Source organism: Cyprinodon tularosa, unplaced genomic scaffold (genome assembly GCF_016077235.1).
Source record: "Cyprinodon tularosa strain WSP-4 unplaced genomic scaffold, ASM1607723v1 ctg202, whole genome shotgun sequence".
NCBI classification, from domain to species: domain Eukaryota; kingdom Metazoa; phylum Chordata; class Actinopteri; order Cyprinodontiformes; family Cyprinodontidae; genus Cyprinodon; species Cyprinodon tularosa.
The window spans coordinates 908,897-926,973 of NW_024038744.1; the positions used below are offsets into that span (position 1 = coordinate 908,897).

The 18,077-nt window shown below is 37.1% G+C and overlaps 1 protein-coding gene across 4 annotated transcripts in view; it reads left to right on the forward strand.

Annotated features, from left to right (window-relative positions):
• The window catches only part of nalcn (sodium leak channel, non-selective), a 115,491-nt gene extending 106,154 nt beyond the window's left edge, over positions 1-9,337 (forward strand). For 3 of the 4 annotated variants that reach the window (XM_038284807.1, XM_038284806.1, XM_038284808.1), the window contains 13 exons: positions 151-257; positions 396-473; positions 553-672; positions 762-830; positions 942-1,090; positions 1,206-1,299; positions 2,209-2,341; positions 4,036-4,151; positions 4,511-4,668; positions 5,796-5,946; positions 6,048-6,197; positions 6,324-6,441; positions 8,532-8,674. In XM_038284807.1, coding sequence (XP_038140735.1) covers positions 151-257; positions 396-473; positions 553-672; positions 762-830; positions 942-1,090; positions 1,206-1,299; positions 2,209-2,341; positions 4,036-4,151; positions 4,511-4,668; positions 5,796-5,946; positions 6,048-6,197; positions 6,324-6,441; positions 8,532-8,674 — 1,586 coding nt within the window. Of the gene's footprint in view, positions 1-150; positions 258-395; positions 474-552; positions 673-761; positions 831-941; positions 1,091-1,205; positions 1,300-2,208; positions 2,342-4,035; positions 4,152-4,510; positions 4,669-5,795; positions 5,947-6,047; positions 6,198-6,323; positions 6,442-8,531 lie in introns of all 4 variants that reach the window. The other variant, XM_038284805.1, reaches the window with a different exon arrangement.
• Positions 9,338-18,077: the final 8,740 nt, after the last annotated feature.

Sequence of the window (18,077 nt, forward strand, 5' to 3'; positions counted from 1 at the left end):
AAATAAGTGGCAGTCTGTGGTAATAACACAGTAAAATCAAAACATTTAAAGCAGACCTAATGCTTTTGCAAGTCACTATAAATAACATCAATTACTTTTGGCCTTTTTCTTAGAAAATACACTATTTAAGCATATTTGTTCTGTTGACAGAAAATGGAGGTTTTCGAGCCAAGATGTATGACATCACTCAGCACCCCTTCTTCAAACGGGGGATTGCTGTCTTGGTGTTGGCACAATCTGTCTTGCTGTCAGTTAAGGTAATGTCTAAATTCTATTATTGCCCTCCAAATATTTACATTGCACTACTACACTAAATTTGTACATTTCATAATACATTTATCATTTGTTTGTCTATTACCGCAAAGTTTTATAAAATGTGTTTCTCTCCTTCCCAGTGGGACGTTGATGATGATCAAGTGACTTTTCCTCTTGCCACCATGTCTGTAGTCTTCACCTTTATATTTGTTCTTGAGGTAAACCTTCTGTTTTGACATCTGTCTTAGTTTTATTTCATTCTCTTCCTCGAATACAGACCTTTTTTGTGTTTTTTAGGTGACAATGAAGCTGATAGCCATGTCTCCAGCCGGATACTGGCAGAGCAGAAGAAATCGTTATGATCTGTTGGTCACTTCACTGGGTGTCATTTGGATAGTTCTGCATTTTTCCTTACTGGTAAGAGAAATGTTTGTTTTTTTTAACAAGGGAAATGTATTTTATAACATATTTATAGCACATTTAACTGTTTGTTTCCCCCCTCCTAGAATGCGTACACATACATGATGGGTACGTGTGTAATCGTCTTCAGGTTCTTCACAATATGTGGGAAACATGTGAGTACTTTACCTCAAAGTCACCTCCCTTCATCCTCCATTCATCCATAAATAATTTCTGCCAGAGTATAAAATGCTGTGGCTCTTAATGCTTCTATATGACCCATGAAGGTGACACTGAAGATGCTGCTGCTGACTGTAGTGGTAAGCATGTACAAGAGCTTCTTCATCATCGTGGGCATGTTTCTCCTCCTCCTTTGCTACGCTTTCGCTGGAGTTGTTCTCTTTGGAACGGTCAAATACGGCGAGAACATCAACCGGTAACTGTTACATATTTCCTGACCTTCTCTGAGGTTTTTATTTTTTTCTGCTTTGTAATACGTGTTCTTTGCATTGCTTGATTTTCTTTTTCTTTCTTTTCTATACAAATGGCAGGCATGCAAACTTCTCCACAGCAGGCAAAGCCATCACTGTTCTCTTTCGTATTGTCACAGGAGAAGATTGGAATAAAATCATGCATGACTGCATGGTAAGAAAGGCTGGAAACTCTGCACATCTCCATACACTAGATTGGTATGAGAACATATTAAAGGGACATGCATTAGTGAAGTGAGAAGAAAAGCTGTTGCTTAAGAACAGCAGAATAATTGTACAATTGTTAATTCCCAGTTAAAGGCCAAGCAGTCAGATGTCTGCTAATAGTTATATAAATTGATCAAGATCGTCTCAAGAGGCAAATCAGAGATAACTCATAAGATAGCACTGTTAAAAAAAAATAAAAAAAATTGGTGACAGTAGATTATATTATAATGTGATCCAACAAGATGGTTTATTCTGGCACAATTGGAAAGAAAAATGCAATGTTTTTAGAAATGAAACATTTTTGATCTGCAATAAATCTCCACCCAATAGTTTGGCAAACCCATTTAAGATCACAATTTGAATAATTACTGAATAAATGAACCAGGGATTGAGCTTTGGTGCTCTCTCAACAAAAGTCAACCCAAATACAGACCTCCCCAGCAAGCACAGATTAAAGATTAATCTTTATTTATTATTATTTATTTTCAACAATAATGACACCTTCGACTTTAGAGACTGGTTCACTGAATTTTGTAACTCAAGATTAGACTTACAATTAAACCGTTAGCTATTAATACTCATCATTAGTGACAGTAATTAGTACTTTAGTTTAGTTGATAATTTACTGCTGTCCAAAGTAACCTTACCTCCAGGTCAGTAGTTTTAGATTAGCATTTACCACCATTAGAAAACATTCAATGGCTTTTTAAAAAAACACTGCTTTCACACTGATAAATGGGTTTTAGCAGTTTAGACTAAATTTCAACATGTTACATTGTAACCTTTTACTTGGCGAATAAAAGATGTTACTAGAAAAAGTCTTCATGATTTGCTTGTTTTTTTTTTATGTTCCCAGGTTCAGCCCCCATTCTGCACCCCTGATACATATCGCTACTGGGAAACTGACTGTGGCAACTACGCTGGAGCGTTGATTTACTTCTGTTCATTCTATGTTATTATAGCATACATTATGCTCAACCTACTTGTAGGTCCGTGTTGTTTTTTGCACCTGTTTTGTGTTTTTTGTTCATATTTTAATTGCAGTCAGCTCATCACTGGAGGCTTTTTTTGTTACAGGATGAAGTTTTATGAAGTTCAGGTTAATTCTGTGTCAATTTAAAGTGATATGCCTTAAAGACATGTAATGTAAAGTATATTTTGATATACATCTAAACTAACAGAAATTCTAGTTCTTAGTCTATTTTATGTTCTCGGGGATGAAAGTCATGTTGTCACCATAACAATTCAACGGAGAAGATGGTAGAAAAAGGCAGAGTAATACAGTAATTTAAAATGCAAACTTCTGAATCTGAATATTTCTATAAAGATTTATAAAAAAAACCACGACTAACTGTGGGGTATTAGCAGGATTATATTGTCTCAGTCATCATAGACTTCCAATTCAGTGCTGCATTACTGTAAGTTTCTGCAGAATAACTTAATATGCTGCTCTCCTACAGGATTAACCTTGTTAAGGTTTAAAATGTCCTCATCAAACTGGAAAAAGAGAAACAGCTATAGTCATTTGTAATGACTAGTTTTTTAGTTTCTCTTAACATGACTCTCCCTCTGCAGCTGCATTGGAATATTTGAGAACAAGCATGTCCCAAAACACATGCAGACAATTATATGTAGCTGCCAGAAGCCTTTGTTTAATGAAAAAATGCAAAACATTTTGATGTTTAGGAACCTATGAGATTAACAAGTAATGTACCTTACCTATAATAAAGTTATTTAAACCGTGGATATAAAAATAGGCAATTCAGAACATGGTGCACCACAGATAGGAGGAGCTCTTTTATTATATTTTGACTTGAAATCCTAATATTTAAAAATCCCCAACCCAATAATTTGGATCGGTCAGCAACATCCTTTTGAAATGTGTGAATAATTGGATAGGTGCAAGGAACTATTAAGTAAAAAAAAATATCTCCACTGGTGCTGATCTATATTTTAAATAGGATTTATTAAGTTTTAAAGCAAGCATTCTAAAAACATTTATTTTATGTTATGCTGCTAAATGTAAGCTGGTTGGAAAGATACAAATATGACAAGAAATCTAAAAAAGTTGAATCCATCAATACAGAAATGTTATTTTTTTACATTTATTTTCTGACTAATAAACATCACAACAGTTTCTATTTTATTCTCTAACATTTGTGGCATTATGATCTGGATTGAGGAGAAGATTTTGTGCTACATTTATCTCCCTTTGTTCACCTTTTTTAAGAATGCAAAATGGATTTGATTAGTCTGAGCTGGATCTTGTTACTGAACTGCCATTAAATATTGAGTGCAGAATTTCTATAGAATCTGTTCAACCCATTGTTGGTTGCAAATAATCCATTCATTTTCATATTGATTACTCTGGTACAGGAGAGAAACAGAACCTCCACATAAACACTTGATAACTCTCATTTAAAATTCTCCTCAAATGTTCTTTGCACCATCTATAAGAAGCCAAATACATCTATCTTTAATGTTGATATTAAATAGATACAGATTTATTCATTTAGAAAAAATATATTTACCTAAGAATTACGAAATATTTCACTTCTACACTTCGTGTCTGCTACCAGAGCTGCAATTTTAAATACAATAGACCAATTTGGACTGATAATTTTCAATATGATGTGGCAATGCAAGCTATATATAAAGTACTATCCTATTTCTTTTGCTGCAGCCATTATTGTGGAGAACTTTTCTCTCTTCTACTCCACTGAAGAAGACCAGCTGCTGAGCTATAATGACCTGAGGCACTTCCAAATCATCTGGAACATGGTGGATGACAAAAGGGAGGTGAGAAATTAGCAATGGCAGGAAGGATGTTAAGACTATATAGGACACCAATATAGAGAGGATATATCATATCAGGGGAAGGTGAGGAGAAGAGTGCAGTTTTCAGTAATAGGAGTGAAAGTTATTAGAGCAGCGGGTCTTTAATTAAAGGTGAGACTCCTTTCGTTATGATCGTGATATAATTGCAGCGTCTACTTGTTCATTTCCTTTGAAAGGCATGGGTAGCAGCTGTAGATCTGCTTTTTCTGCATGCCTTGATTAAATCGTCATGATTTTGTTTTAAGTTGGGGCATTTTTTACTGAAAGGCCTGCAGACATTTATTAAACCTTTACCTTTGGTCCTTTTTTTCTTCCTCCAGGGAGTGATCCCAACATCCAGGGTGAAGTTTCTGCTTCGTCTTCTAAGAGGAAGACTGGAGGTGGACCTGGACAAAGACAAACTGTTGTTTAAACACATGTGCTATGAAATGGAGCGACTTCACAGTGGAGGAGATGTAACCTTTCATGATGTGCTGAGGTAATCTGCAAGAGATTATTATTTTTTATTTTTTTTTTTCCGATTCAAGAACTCATACAGTAAATCCCAGAGCAAGTTAGGTACTTTCTTTTTGGGCTTCAGATTGATGTCTGAACTCTTGAATCCTGTGAAACCAATGAAAGGAAATGGCAGACAAAGCTAACCTACACTCTTGATGCATTTTCCCCTAAAAGTCTTGTCCATTTGTCCTCTTTTTGACATGGGGTTGTTTAGGGGTTCCCCATTTAAAGCGTACAATGTGAGAATATCTTGCAAAACCCCATACTTAATATACTGTACTTATATTTTAGAACATAAATACAAAACTCCCACATCCATCTACCACTTCACACAGAGAACATCTGTGTTTTCTAACTCTCTATTTTGAATTTGAAAATAAATTACTGTAAAAAGGCAAAATTCATACAACAATGAGATTTTTTTTTATAGGCATTCTTTATACATTTTTCTACTTCTTATTCTTGTAAAACATTGAAAAAGTAGAAGTGAACAAAAGGGTTTAACGGATTAATTTGGGTTTTTTAAGACTTACACTCAGTTTCTTTCTTTCTTTCTTTTAAAGCTCAATAAAATGTTTTGCCCGATAAAAATGCAGCACCATCTTTTTTAGTGATGAAAACATAAATACTGAAATACAACTTTTGCTAATATTCATTCATGCATATTGGAAAATAAGGATATTTGAAGTGATTTTAAGAATATGCCAGAGCCATTTTACTAAAGTGCCTCAGGTTAGACATAAATGCATGGCAAACTATGAGATTTATTTTATTTATTTAAAAAAGGATACAAAAGTTTGCTAGGAACGTAACTCACCAGCCATCTCAAACCAGAAAATAATGGTTTAAATGCTTATGTGTTTGGGAAATAGCTTTATATTGGGTAATGCTGTTTTTTTTTTTTTTTTTTTTTTATGTATCCCTAATCCTGCTGCAGTGTTGTGTGAAAATTTATCTTGGTTACGATGTGATGGTATTACGGTAAAATTCTTGTATATTGTATCTTTTCGAGAACACAATCAGATGTGTGATCTTACCTGAACAGAAATGCTATAAATTCTTTTCCTAGTAAATTAGATCCCAGCTGTGTTTTTTCTCTTCATCCAGCATGCTGTCATATCGCTCAGTGGACATTAGGAAGTCTCTCCAGCTGGAGGAGCTGTTGGCCCGGGAACAGCTGGAGTATACAATTGAAGAGGAGGTTGCCAAGCAGACCATACGCATGTGGCTAAAGAAATGCCTCAAACGCATCAGGGCGGTCAGTCATTCAGCAGAAAACGCTTGTCTTTTCTACTAAGATTCACAAGTGTGTTTTGTGTCCATGTATGACAGTGTCCTTTAATGTGTGCATGCTTACAGAAGCAGCATCAGTCATGCAGCATCATCCACAGCCTGAGAGAGAGCCAGCAGCAGGAGCTGAGCTCCTTCCTCAACCCTCCCAGCATAGAAACCACAGTGCCAAGTGAAGACCACAATGCTAACAACCCAGACAACCCCTCACAGCCTGAGGTAAAGCCCCAACATCTAAACCTGTGCTGCACACACACTCACAGCATGATTTTACACAGACACATCACACAATCAGCAGGTATGCTTTTGCTCTGGTGCAACAAAGGATATCTTGTCTTTGTTTAGATGAGTGGCCTCCAGCAGCTTCTGAGCCCCACGTTGTCAGACAGAGGAGGGTACAGACAGGACTCCACAGACCTGGGGAGACCACAGAGAAAGTTGGGACAGTGGCGGCTGCCCGCAGGTTTGTTCTCCTCTGTATTCGGTCTTGTACAAGTAACAGATTTTATTAGAGAGAATTGTTTAAAATTTAACAAAAACTTTCTTGGCTTTACTCTACTATGAAAAACCAGGATGTTTTATAAAAGAGGATAAAACACAGTTTTGTAAGAGACTGATAGATACACAGGCTTAAAACCCAATATTACTGTACAAGTTTCTTTTAGGCTATTTAGATAAAATACAAACAGAAATACTGGATGATTTTATTCAAGGTAAACAGACCTACATTTAAATATTATGACATTAATGAAACTTTGGTATTTGGATGTTTTTATTGATATTACAGCACTCTGTACAGTTGCTTGAGCAAATTCAAACAATCTGCAGGTCTCCTGATGGTTTTGTAAATTATAAAAAAAAAAAAAAAAACTTTCCATCACCTAAACTGCACTATACTCTAGACTTTAACAGAATCATGACTGGATTAGGAACATCCCAAGGGTCCCTGTCTCTTCCTTCTGTAATAACATTGCTTTGTTCTTTGTACTCGATAAATAGATTTTATTTCCTGCTGGAAAAGCACAACATCTCCACTAGGATATTTCCCTAAATATAGATTGTCACGATCTGTATTTGCTTATTTATTGAAGAGGTTTCTGCACCTCCTCCATAGATTTAATCCCATTGTGTGGAGTAAATAAATACAGCTTACACACTAAAAGTAGGAGTGTGCATTGAGTATGCATTCCAGTGCAGTCTTTTCATCCTGGTAAAGAGCTATGAAAGAATTTTTAGGGAGCTGTAGAAACACTACAACCTAATACTTTGACGCTGATATTGTAAATAAATTTCAAAAGCTCCAGGAAGCTTGATTATCTGCATAAGTTGAAATATTAAACCTCTATGGTCATAACATTATAATGTACACATACCGACTAATGATGGAGTTCTATCTGTCTGAGTTACCCGATAGAAATGCCCCCCGTGTTGCAAAGTTCACCATCATGCAACCCTTGTTTCACTGTCACATAAACTAACACAGGAAATTGTTAATCAGCTAAAATCCCAGTTAGCTAATAAAGTGTGAAGCAAATGCCCAAGTCCATTGTTCTTCATTTAGGTTGTAAAGACACTGGAAGTAAGTGTGGATAATAATAACACTTCTAATAAGTTGGCTGAGACGTGTCAGGATCTCACATTTTACATGGCAATGGCACATTAGTCTCACTACTCACATCTAGCACAAAATATGCTCCTCAAGATGCTTGAGCTAAATGAGAGGGGAGACAACATATAACGAATTTAAAAGATAAAGTGATTAAAATTATTATGGATTACAACTTACATAATAATAAAAATATCTAGCAATGATATTGTCTTGATATGATTGCCTAACATCAGGCTGACCTACTGCCAGCATTGTATTTATCAATAAAACCTTGTAGCCACAGCAGTTATAGTGTGACCCAGGCATACGTAATAAATAAATACCAGTAGTCCCTGTTATCCCTATACTCTTTAAAGAACAATTAAGACCCTTTTTTTGCTGAAAACAAAAAACCAAATAACTTTCCCTCCAAAAGATTGGAGGTGCTATCACTCTTTATTGACATATTAGCAATTCAACTGTTGCAATACACATTGCTAAAATAATAATAATAAATAGTAATTGAGAATGGAGAAATTTACCTCTGCATTCAACCCATGTCTTGTGGGAGCAGTGGGCTGCCATTGTGCGGTGCCTAGGGGGCAGTGTGGGGTTAAGGGTCTTGCTCAGAGATCCAGAGTGGGAGTCCATGAGTTATAGGGCTTAAACTCAGAACCTCTGGATTCCAAGTGAAATGCCCTAACCACTGGGCCACCCCTCCCCTAAAACTCTTTATAGGTTAAATTTTTTAATATTTGAATGAATGTGGTTTAGTCTGATCAAAATATGTCCTAAATCTGACCCTATTGCAATCTCACACTTAGCACTATTCATCTGAGATGTTCATCAGAACAGCCTCTGGGTTATAGTTGCTGGCCTAGAATGAAGTAAATCTTTAGCCTGTGGAGAATGTAAGAATCAAAAATATGACTAAAATCCAGGGCAAACTATCTCTGTGTTGTCAGGCCGTACGAGTGTCAAATCTATTGTTTGTAAGATGAACCCTGTCAACGATGAGGCTTCTTCAGGGTCCGAGGTGAAGAAATGGTGGACCCGGCAGCTGACTGTGGAGAGCGACGAGAGCGGAGACGACCTCATCGACATTTAGAGACGGTGTTGGAAGCTTTCTGGTTGATATGGATCTTTCTGTTTCTGTAGTCTGATGAATGAATTACTGCTCTCTATGTCAGACGGGTTTGATAAGCTGTATGTTAAATTCACCTGGAGTGGCTAATCAGCGCACAGACATTTACACATGGCTTTTATTTTTTATTTTTTTAACCAGAATAGTCCCAGTTGATGTCCACTGCTGAGTTTTTCTATGCAGGCGCATCTGGTGTCAAAGAAGACTGTTGACTTTTCCATGGCATAATCATGAAGCTAACCAGGAAGCTGCTGCCATGCGTGTTTTCTACTGTTTCAAATAAGCATTCAAAACTGTCACATCAGCACCAGTAGCTTTTTGTCCTTTGATGTCATTGATTTTTCTCTGCTGTTATTTTTTTTGTTTGATAAAATGTCTCCTGTGGTCTTCAGTGGTGATTCTAAGTGTTGTTTTTCTTATTATCACTTTGTACATAAATGAGACTTCTTTTTTTTATTAGGGCAAGAAAACTGAGAAAAATATCACAGTTTTAACTTCGAATGTATTTGCCATTCCATCAGTCTGTATTTGTGAAGCATTAAAACGTCACCTATTTTGTAAGTAATTAGAAACACTTATATTTATTAAATATGTAATTATTCTATTAAAGGCCTTTTAGGCATTTATGAGGAAAAAAAGGGTGTCATTGTGTTCATTTAATTACTTAAAGGAATAGTACACCCAAAACATGATTAGCCTTCATTTTCTACTCACCTCCATGCTGAACAACACTCTGGAGTACTTTTTTGATATCTCAAATGCATCTGGAGATCTGGGAGGCTTCTTGCTGTCTGCTGACATTCAAATAATGGAGGTCCATGGCGCCCGAGACAGAAAGGTCCATAAAAGTCCACAAAAACGTGTCAATATTCCTCCATACTGCTCGTCCAATGTAATCCAAGTGTCCTGAGTGGGTAGCATCCAGAATTTACTCGAAACGAAGTCATTTAGAATGTTTTTAGAGCATAAACAGTAGTGTATAGGATTTCCTAATAGCGCCCCCATGCGCGCTCACGATTCTACGGAAGCCGGCAGACCAAACCAGCGCATTCAGCTCGGCAAAGAACTCATGCTCTTCCTCAACACTGAAGTCCTCAGACATTTTTCTTTCGTTGTTTCTTTCTTTGCACAGGTAAACAGCACATTTCTTCTTCTACGCTTGCATTATCGGCAGACCAGACGCTGAATGCGCACTTTCTTCCGGTTTGGTCTGCCGGCTTCCGTAGAATCGTGAGCGCGCATGGGGGCGCTATTAGGAAATCCTATACACTACTGTTTATGCTCTAAAAACATTCTAAATGACTTCGTTTCGAGTAAATTCTGGATGCTACCCACTCAGGACACTTGGATTACATTGGACGAGCAGTATGGAGGAATATTGACACGTTTTTGTGGACTTTTATGGACCTTTCTGTCTCGGGCGCCATGGACCTCCATTATTTGAATGTCAGCAGACAGCAAGAAGCCTCCCAGATCTCCAGATGCATTTGAGATATCAAAAAAGTACTCCAGAGTGTTGTTCAGCATGGAGGTGAGTAGAAAATGAAGGCTAATCATGTTTTGGGTGTACTATTCCTTTAACAGCATTTTTCTACAGGAAATCATAAACAAAGAATATGTTTGTTTTACAGTATCAAAATGGTACATAAACTGGATCAATAAAGGTTTTTATAGGAACTACAAAATATCAAAGACAACAGGTTCATCAAGGTTACAACAATAAGAAATAAAATGTGTATGGCTCATCTTTCTGTACAGTCAGAAGGGAAGCTAAAGGTGAGGATGTATGGTACAGATTTAATGAAAGTCCGTATTTATACTTTTTTTAATTCCGCTTTACAAACAAACTATGGACTGCAGAATTTTTAAAATGTGTAAAAATCTATCCAGGCTAAATCTATAAAATATATTTCAGTTTTCATGCTGGTCTCAAACTATGAAGGTTCATTCTACGGTAGGTTTTCTCTATTGATGGATGCATTTGGAAACTTGAATGGGGCACAGCTGACAGCCCTCATTTCACTGGTACCCTGGAGAGAGACACAAAAGAAAAAAAAATCTTTGGAGATGCTTAATTTGTTGTTTGGAGAGGCGCTGATTTTTTTTACTGGTAAATTAAATAATAATTCATAAACTGCTTTTTGCATTTTTGTCCTATGCTCTGCTTAGAAAAGTATTTCTGTGTATCTATCCTATCTATCTTGAACAGTCTATAAGGACAAACTGACTCATAACTATATCTGTATATTTCGGCTTGTAGGATATTCCCATGCAGCATATTTTTTTATTTTTATTTTTTTATGTGTTATGATCCTTAGCTGGTTTTCGTTTACGTGTATTTATTGTTTCCCTGAATAATTTCCCCTAAGGGACAATAAAGTATATTCTATCCTGTTCTATTTTACATGCTGATAACAGAGTTGACCAAAACAGTCTTTTCATGACTCCTTTCAGGTTAATCGGCTCATATGAAGGAATCTATGTGCGGTATCAACCTGGTGTTTACAAAGCTTTGCCCTCTCCTGGAAAAACGCCTGCCCACTCTGACCTGTCTGATTCAACTTACCTGATTTCTGTTTGGTTCAACTTTCCCCGTGTGATTTCGAGTGTCTTGCCAAAGTTTTAAGACCTTTTGAACTATTTCACAATTTGTCATAAACCTGCAAATTAATTGTTTGGATTTTATGTGACGGATCCACAGGCAGAAGTGGAATATTTTGAGGTGGAGGGAAAATGGGATTTTCTTAGTGTGTCGAAAACTGAGATCTAAGTTGCAGAAATGTATATTCTGTTCAATTTATTCTGACATCTCTATATATAATCCCAACCATGTGCCGAAAGAAATCAGCTAACTTGTGAGTCCACTTTAATTCGATTTCGATGCATAAACAGATGTTCTGGAAAGGTCTCACCACCCTGCTAGCAAAAGATCAGACCAAAAAACAACCGACCCTCTAGGGATTCATTTATGACAAGGTTTAAGTTAGAGGTATTATGTATTTGCGAAGCTTAAACATCTAGTTAAGCACAGTTTTCCCTACCAACGAAAAAAATTAAACAAGTATGGAAAAACTATAGACATATAAACATAATTACACAGACAGACCAAATAGAAATATATCACAGAAGCCCAGAGATCCACATCTAAAATGTAATAATCTGTATGGGAGACAGTACTATTTGCATACTCCACAAATATGATCTTCAGCAAGGACTCGAAGAAAAAAACCCATTAGATTTTGAAGTATACAACCTGGTTGGATGACACCAATTTTAGCTCAATTTAATTGTCGGATTGCAAACAACTTAAAAATGCTTACCTCCAACTGTTTTCTCCAGCTATGTTCCACAATGCTATTAAAAAATGTTATACTTATTGCAATACATTATTGATCTCCTGACATCCATCCTATCATCATATGCTCCTGATACTCATTTTAATATTTCATGTCCTTCCTTTTTTAATCATTATTATAAAAAAGTAAAAAGAAAAAAATCCACTAGACTTTGTTTCCAAGTCTGAAGACATTTTTTTCCCATCCAGGAAGCTTTTTCAATTCAAAATGTCAGAAATAGAGTTGAGTTCGAGGTTTTATAGAGTGGACCAAACACAAAACCAGCAAAGCCTTGTTTTGGCAAAAAAAAACGTGCAAATTGAACCTTGTAAACTGAAGCTTGCGATACCCGATACCTGTTTATGTCTCTGAAATGGGGTTATTTTAGGGAATTGTTGGCCTGGCTGAATAGGAGAGATGTTCTGTTCCCCTGTATGGGGATGGGGGTTGCGATGATGGCAGGAAAGAATCAACTCTATCGCTGCATTGTAGGTTTTTAAAAGCTGAAACCTGAGTCCACTCCCTCTGTTTAAGTTTGGTTTTTCATTCTTAAAATAAATGCTATTTCTGACATTTTGAATTGAAAAAGCTTCCTGGATGAGAAGCAAAACTTCTTCAAGCGCGGAAACAATGTCCAGTGGATTGTTTTTTTGTTTTTTTTTTACTTTTTTGGAATGACTATGACATGGATGACTGAGAATCTTCACCAGTACATACTTCCCTTTCCTCTCTCTTTCAGATACTTAAAGTTCTTCATCAAAACATGATCTATATTTCCTTTTTTTTCAGCAACCCCCACATTTATCAATATTCTCTTCCCCTAGTTAAAAAAACAACATAATTTTAGTAGATATAGCCTTATCGCAGTCCAGTTAAAATCATATCTTCCATTCTGCTTCCTTTTCCAAATTTTTTCATTGCTACAGATTATTGAATTGTTTGTAGTTTTCCTCCTTTTTCAACCTTATTCTATCTTTTTTTTTTTTTGCAAGTTTAGTTTCATTTTCTGGTTTATTTTAAGAAAAGATCTTTGCTAGGGTTTCCTTTTGACTCAATAAATTCTATTAATGCTTTATTAGTCTGTGCATATCACCACTCTGTCATGTTCCCCATCAACTGCAAACTCATAATTATCACTGCCATTTCTGCAGTGTATGCATATATAACAGATATGCCCCTATATATATATTTCTTGGTGGAAAAACAAACCAAGCTTTATGCTATTTGTATTTTTTCCTTTAGGGATAGGAAATCTGGTCAGATGTGATTTGAAGATGGATGTACCTATATAAAGCCACACAAATAAATGATAACTGAGCATTTGGGTTTTCATTTATTACACAATGGCTGCAGGTCAGAGTGGAGGTAACTGAATAAATGCCTCAATTTTTTATGGCTGCAATTTAATTTGAAGGGGTTTGTTATATATAGAATTAGCCTGTTAAAAGGAACACTGGTTTGATTTGTCCAGTTCAAACCCTGTTAAGATTCACATAGTGTGTATGGGGCTGTCTAGATAATGAACATGCAGCAAAGCAGAGAAAGTGCAGAGAATCAGCTGCCTGTGGGACATCCGCTCTATAGAGGTCCTGATTTACTCACACATTCCTCTCTAGGTGCCTGAGTGCTCTTTCTGGCATCTGCTCCTGTTGGGAAACAGTTTGACATCAGCCTTCTTGCCAATCAACTGTCTTTAATTTATCTTTTCTCACTTATTCTTCCCATCAACCGTCTCCTCATAAGCGCCACTTAACTGAGAGCTAGCTCATCAAAGGAGCCCTTTCTGCTATTTTTTTTTTCTAATTTTCGCTCTGCATGGCAGAACACTTTTTTTGTCTTTTAATTGCCTCTACATCGCACTGGTTTTCACTATGCCTGTTGTTTTTACCCTCTCTGCCCACCTCTCCCATGTCCAAGTACAGTGCTTATTTAGGGCCTAATTGAGCCACTTTGGTAATTGTGGAGGAAGTTCTTAAGAGCGGAGGGAGTGGGAGAGTGTCTGTGTGTCCAGATCACCTGTAATTAAAGTACATGATGGCTTTGATGGCTCAGTTCCCTCCTGTTGAGATGGTGTGTTTAAAGCTTTCACATGGATGAGAAAATGCCTTCTCTCTGCAATACAAGGCTATCTTATGGATGCAGATACTACTGACATGAGAGGTAGTGCTTCTTAGGAATAATTAACCAAAAGAAACTGACAAAAAGGCCAAACTGCAGTTTATGTCTCTATAAAGCATTTTGTTTTTCAAAATATGTTTCCAAACAATAAAGTTGTAATCTGAGGATTCTTTTAAAGGTATAAAGGATGATCTATGGATCACCTAAAGAATCATACTGGTTTACCTAAGGCAGACCTACGTGCTCATATCTACGAAGTATCTAGTATCTATGAAGTTTATGAGAAGAAAAGAAAGGCCTTGATACAAGCAGATATATCCCGGAATACTTTGCGTCGAGAGCTATCCTCACAGAGCATTATGGGATTTGCTGTCACAGTGGTTATACTCCCGCAGCAGTGTGTCACAGTGAGCCTGTGGCAGGTATGATGCAGATATTTTTGATTTATGCCCAATATTGAACGTGGTCTGCGCTATATGTTATTCCACACCACAACGCAAGATGGACAATCAGGAAGTAGCTGTGGGTCTAGATACGGTCGAGGCGATGAAGAAGTGGGGACAAGTTTGTGCGACAACAAGGGGGACATGAGGGTGAAAAAGTACAGGGATTCAGGTGGAAAAAGGGTCCCAGCGTTCTTGTGCACCTCGCTCTTCTAACTGGTCCAACTTCATGAGTCGTTTTCCACAATGGCAGTCATACAAACAAAACAAGCAGGTAAGGTACCAAACAGGAAATACTCATAGCGTAGAGCAGATGTAGATTTGACCAATCGGAGGCCTCCTGTCTCCGGCACTGTCATCTACAATTTTGGAGAGATGCACCGGAGTGTCTGCGGAAGGGGCGGGGGCATATCTGCGTTAACTGTGACACACAGACAGACGACCTGGTTTGTGAGCGTATACCAGCCTATAGGCTGTGGCTACCTGACAGCGGCAACTAATAACAAAGATGGCGCAGGCACCACGCAGTGGAGGAGTTATGTGACTAATGGAGCAAAAAGTAGTGAATATCTGTCCAAACGGTCAGTTAGCTGAGTTTGCTATAAAGTCCATTATATAGTCCCGGCTCTATATAGTGATTGAGGGATTTAGGGGTTAGGACCGATGTTTGGCCACAGCAAGCTTGCATGAGCTATGAGAACAGCAACTTTTAAATAAGGCGTGCATGAGGAGAAATAGGCTCGTTCATGCTCTCCCACGCGTTTGATAGGCGTTCCCTCTCAGGAGGGGGTACAGGGTTGTGCATGTGCATTTTTTCAAAAGTGGAAAGGGCGGGTGTTTTCACAGATTAGCGAAAATCCTCCACAATACCTTTAAGTAAATCTTTCTTGATATTTGATGTTTCCCTTCAAAGGAATGACTTCAACTTGCATAAATAAATCTAATTATGAACAAAGAATATGGCATAATTTTACTCAAACCTATAAGAGAGGAGCTAGTTAAGGAGCACACCCCTCCAAATTGCCTAAATTCCTGTCTTGAAATTGCTTCAAAATGACAGAAAATAAGATATCTAAAAGAAATCATGCAAAATATGGGACATGGGGGGTTGGAAATGATGGTTACAGAGGTGCAGGAATGTAAATACTTAATATGCATAATGCATTTGTACCTTACTTGTTTATCCTTTGGGCCCAGGTGCATTGCCAAATTAATTTTCGGGATTGTTTTCAGTCTTGCTTGTAAGCTTTCCACACATTGTTAGCCTTATAAACAAGGTGGTGGCAGGGCATCCCCAGGCCTAATTCCATCCCTGTGTTTGGAAACAGATGGCTACCACTGCAATAGGAAAAGTAGCAAATTATTTTAAGCAGCAGGAAGCAGATGCAATTAACAACTAATAAATGTGTTGATTAAAATCTATGGCAGTCTCAGAGATGTACGGCAGTTCAGAAATATTTTAACCTGCACCAGAACAGAGCTGCTTTTTTACTGATTTCACACTGTCTACTGACTGTGTGTTAGATTTGAAGAGGAATTCCTCCCTCACTACAATTCTTAAATAAAAATAATAAATAATATAAACTATTTTAGAATAGAGATATTTACATTTTGATATAAAACAATGAACTCTGCATAGCTCTTAAACTTAGCAACACCAACAAATGTCTATGTATTTTTTGCTTGAAGTGTATGTAATAGATCAACCTTCACCTCTGTGAACTCAGCCTCATTTTCTTCCAAAATGGCCCTATATTTATCTCTGGCTTGAGGAGAAGCATTGCAACGGACAGATGGTCCCACTATCCGCAGGTATTCCCCCTGCCACGGTGTATTCTGTGCTGAAGTTGGTGTGTACTGTTCAGTTTCAAACACTTAAACCATGACCTGAGCAAGGGTGACACCCATTTTTTGCCTTCTGTAAAAGTAATTAAAACAAGGCCATTCATTAGTATTATTCACGAAGTTGGGTACTTTAGTTTTTCCAAAAGACTTTTGGATTTACAGCAATTTGAACACAGCAGAAGTCATTAATGGTCTATCAAAAATGGTGGATTCTGCCCCTCATGACTGGTATCCTTGGAAATCAGAGTCATACCTCTTTAATGACCTGCTGCACCTCTTTTTCCAGTGATGCAGTTACAGAAGTTATAAAAACGGCAGTCATCTGTGCTCCATGCACTGTTTGTTTTTTACGAGCCACTACAAAGCACTTACCCTAACTGCGAAATGTTTCATTTTGGAATCTGATGAGCTCCTTCCCTGCCAATGGCTGTGCAAACTATAAATGTAATTGCAACAAATCTACTCATGTTGCCCTTTTGTAAAGGTCAGACCTGCAGTTTTTACAACTAAAACAATAAGTATTAGGCTGTTTTCTAACCTGAGCTTTGGGACTCTGCAGCTCCTCAAAAGTTTGCTCTATGACTAATTTACTGGGTAATACTCTCCTTATTTGACCTCCCAGTGAGAATGGTTTGGTAGGCCATTCGCTTTCCAGCTTTACATCAGTCATTCAATAGTGTTTCTTGGGATTTTTTTTTTATTTTTTTTTATGAATTTTAATGCATGGGATGTTATTTTATGATTCAAACTACCTAAAACATCCCACAACTTTAGGACTGCATACAAAATGTTCAGCTTTCCAGTTTTTTCTATTTACTTCAAGCAAACACAGATCTAATAAAAAATAAACAGGCATAAAGAAGTCAACAAATTGTTTGAAAAGGTGCATTAATCATTTGTTTTTATTTAGGACTCTTTTTCTTCTGCTTTATTAATATGTATTAGTATGTGTTGTGTCTAACATCATGTTGAAAAACTTTGAAACCAGTGGTTATATTCCAACAAATATAGGATATACTTACTGTAAGACATATTAATTCTTAAAAATCTGTGTTTTCTGTTTCATACATTCTCCAAACAATCTTGAATCTATAGCTCTGATTCATGCGTTTCATGTGTTTTTTTTCTTTTAAGTGCAAACATAATTGAATGCAGGGTGTGATTTTGTGGCTTTCACCTCATGTTCGGTGCCTCATCAGCCCTGCTGCCCCAGTGATCGCTGAGCAAAGAGACTCTACTTTGTCTTTCAGCCACAAAAAAAACCCTAAACATTTCCTTTAAACGACTAATCAGTCCCATTCATCTGTCTTTGGGTCCCCAGTTCCTCATTTCTACACCTGCCTTTGGCTTCTTTAATTACTGGAAGGCAGCCTTTGTCTGATCAGGAGCCAAGATTAGAATATGAGTGGCAAATTCAGAAGAAAATCATACAGGCTCAAACCAAGTCAATTACCCACCAATCAAAGTAGAAAGGCTTGTAATTGCAGGGTAACAATGAGCACCTCTGCTTCATAGCCAGGATAATATAAACTAAAAATAATGTGTACCTGCAGGGGGTGCTATGCTCAAACTATTAAATTTTGCTGTGGCAGACAATGTTACAGATTACTGAAAAAGCTTTATTTT